Raw genomic sequence first — 1,439 nt, 5'->3', positions numbered from 1 at the left:
CCTCCCTTCCTTCCTTCCTTCCATTTTGGCCCCCAATCACCCTCCCTCCCTCCCTCTTTTTCCTTCCTTCCTCCCTTCCTCCCTCCCTTCCTTCCTCTCTCTCAATTTCTTTCTCCCCCTCCCTCCTTGGGTTTCTGCTCTCCTTCCAGTGACGATGAACAAGCTAACCAGATGTGGAAACGCTACTTAGAAAGAGAAGACAGCAAAATAGTAGGTGAGTAGGCCCTCACGTAGCCACTAAGAGAGCAGTCATTAAGCAAGGACTGACCGTACCGTTGCTTTGGGTCTAACAGGCAAACGATTTTGATCCCAAGATTCCACCCTGATCCTTGTAGTAACAGAACCTCGTTTCCTATCTTCTCTCTCCTCCTCCTCCTCCTCCTCCTCCTCCTCCTCTCTTTCCCCCAGACCTCTTCGTTGGCCAGCTGAAGAGTTGCCTCAAGTGTCAGGCCTGCGGCTACCGGTCAACCACCTTTGAAGTTTTCTGCGACCTCTCCCTGCCTATCCCCAAGGTGAGTCTCCAAGGGATCACCCAGGGCAGCAGCCAAGCGACGGGCCACCTCAGACATGTTTCCCCGAGGATAAAATGGGAGCAGGCAAGAACTGTGTCTGCCAGTTTGAAACTTTTTTTTGGGGGGGGGGGGGAAGACGAGATAAAACGGTGATTATCAGCAGCACATACAATACTACGTGCTAACAAAGATGTTGAGACTCTAGAAAGAGTGCAGAGAAGGGCAACAAAGATGATCAGGGGACTGGAGGGTAAAACACACAAGGAACGGTTGCTGGAATTGGGTATGTCTAGTTTAATGAAGAGAAGGATGAGGGGGGACATGATAGCAGTCTTCCAATATCTCAGGGGCTGCCCTAAAGAAGAGGCAGTCAAGCTATTCTCCAAAGCGCCTGAAGGCAGGACAAGAAGCAACGGATGGAAACTAACCAAAGAGAGAAGCAACCTAGAAATAAGGAGAAACTTCCTGACAGTGAGAACAATTAACCAGTGGAACCACCTGCCTCCAGAAGCGGGGAATGCTCCAACACTGGAAGTTTTTAAGAAGAGACTGCACAGACATTTGTCCGAAATGGTATAGGGTTTCCTGCCTGAGAAGGGGGTTGGACTAGATGACCTCCAAGATCCCTTCCAACTCTGTTATTCTGTGATTCTGTTATTCTGCTATTCTGTTTTCCTGGAAATAATAGTATAGTAAATAAATAGTAAATAAAGAATGCAGGAAGAGGAGCCTAATGCATGTGGATCAGCTTCTGATTTTACTACTTTTCCTTCCTTCCTTCCTTCCTTCCTTCCTTCCTTCCTTCCTTCCTTCCTTCCTTCCTTCCTTCCTTCCTTCCTTCCTTCCTTCCTTCCTTCCTTCCTTCCTTCCTTCCTCATCACTGGAGGTCCTTAAGAAGAGATTGGGCAACCATTTGTCCGAACTGGG

The 1,439-nt window shown here is 48.5% G+C and overlaps 1 protein-coding gene across 1 annotated transcript in view; it reads left to right on the top strand.

The window, feature by feature from the left end:
- Positions 1–149: 149 nt before the first annotated feature.
- Positions 150–1,439, top strand: part of USP21 (ubiquitin specific peptidase 21) — a gene marked incomplete at its 5' end in the record, with an annotated part of 4,722 nt that continues 3,432 nt past the window's right edge. Inside the window, 2 exons of the mRNA XM_015830545.1 lie at positions 150–214; positions 409–512. Of these exons, the coding sequence (XP_015686031.1) occupies positions 150–214; positions 409–512 (169 nt within the window). The remainder of the gene's footprint in view (positions 215–408; positions 513–1,439) is intronic.

This window comes from Protobothrops mucrosquamatus, unplaced genomic scaffold, assembly GCF_001527695.2.
Source record: "Protobothrops mucrosquamatus isolate PMUCROS unplaced genomic scaffold, P.Mucros_1.0 scaffold11328, whole genome shotgun sequence".
Lineage (NCBI taxonomy): Eukaryota > Metazoa > Chordata > Lepidosauria > Squamata > Viperidae > Protobothrops > Protobothrops mucrosquamatus.
Note: the sequence above shows the minus strand (reverse complement) of the source record. Positions and strands in the feature narration are given on the sequence as shown.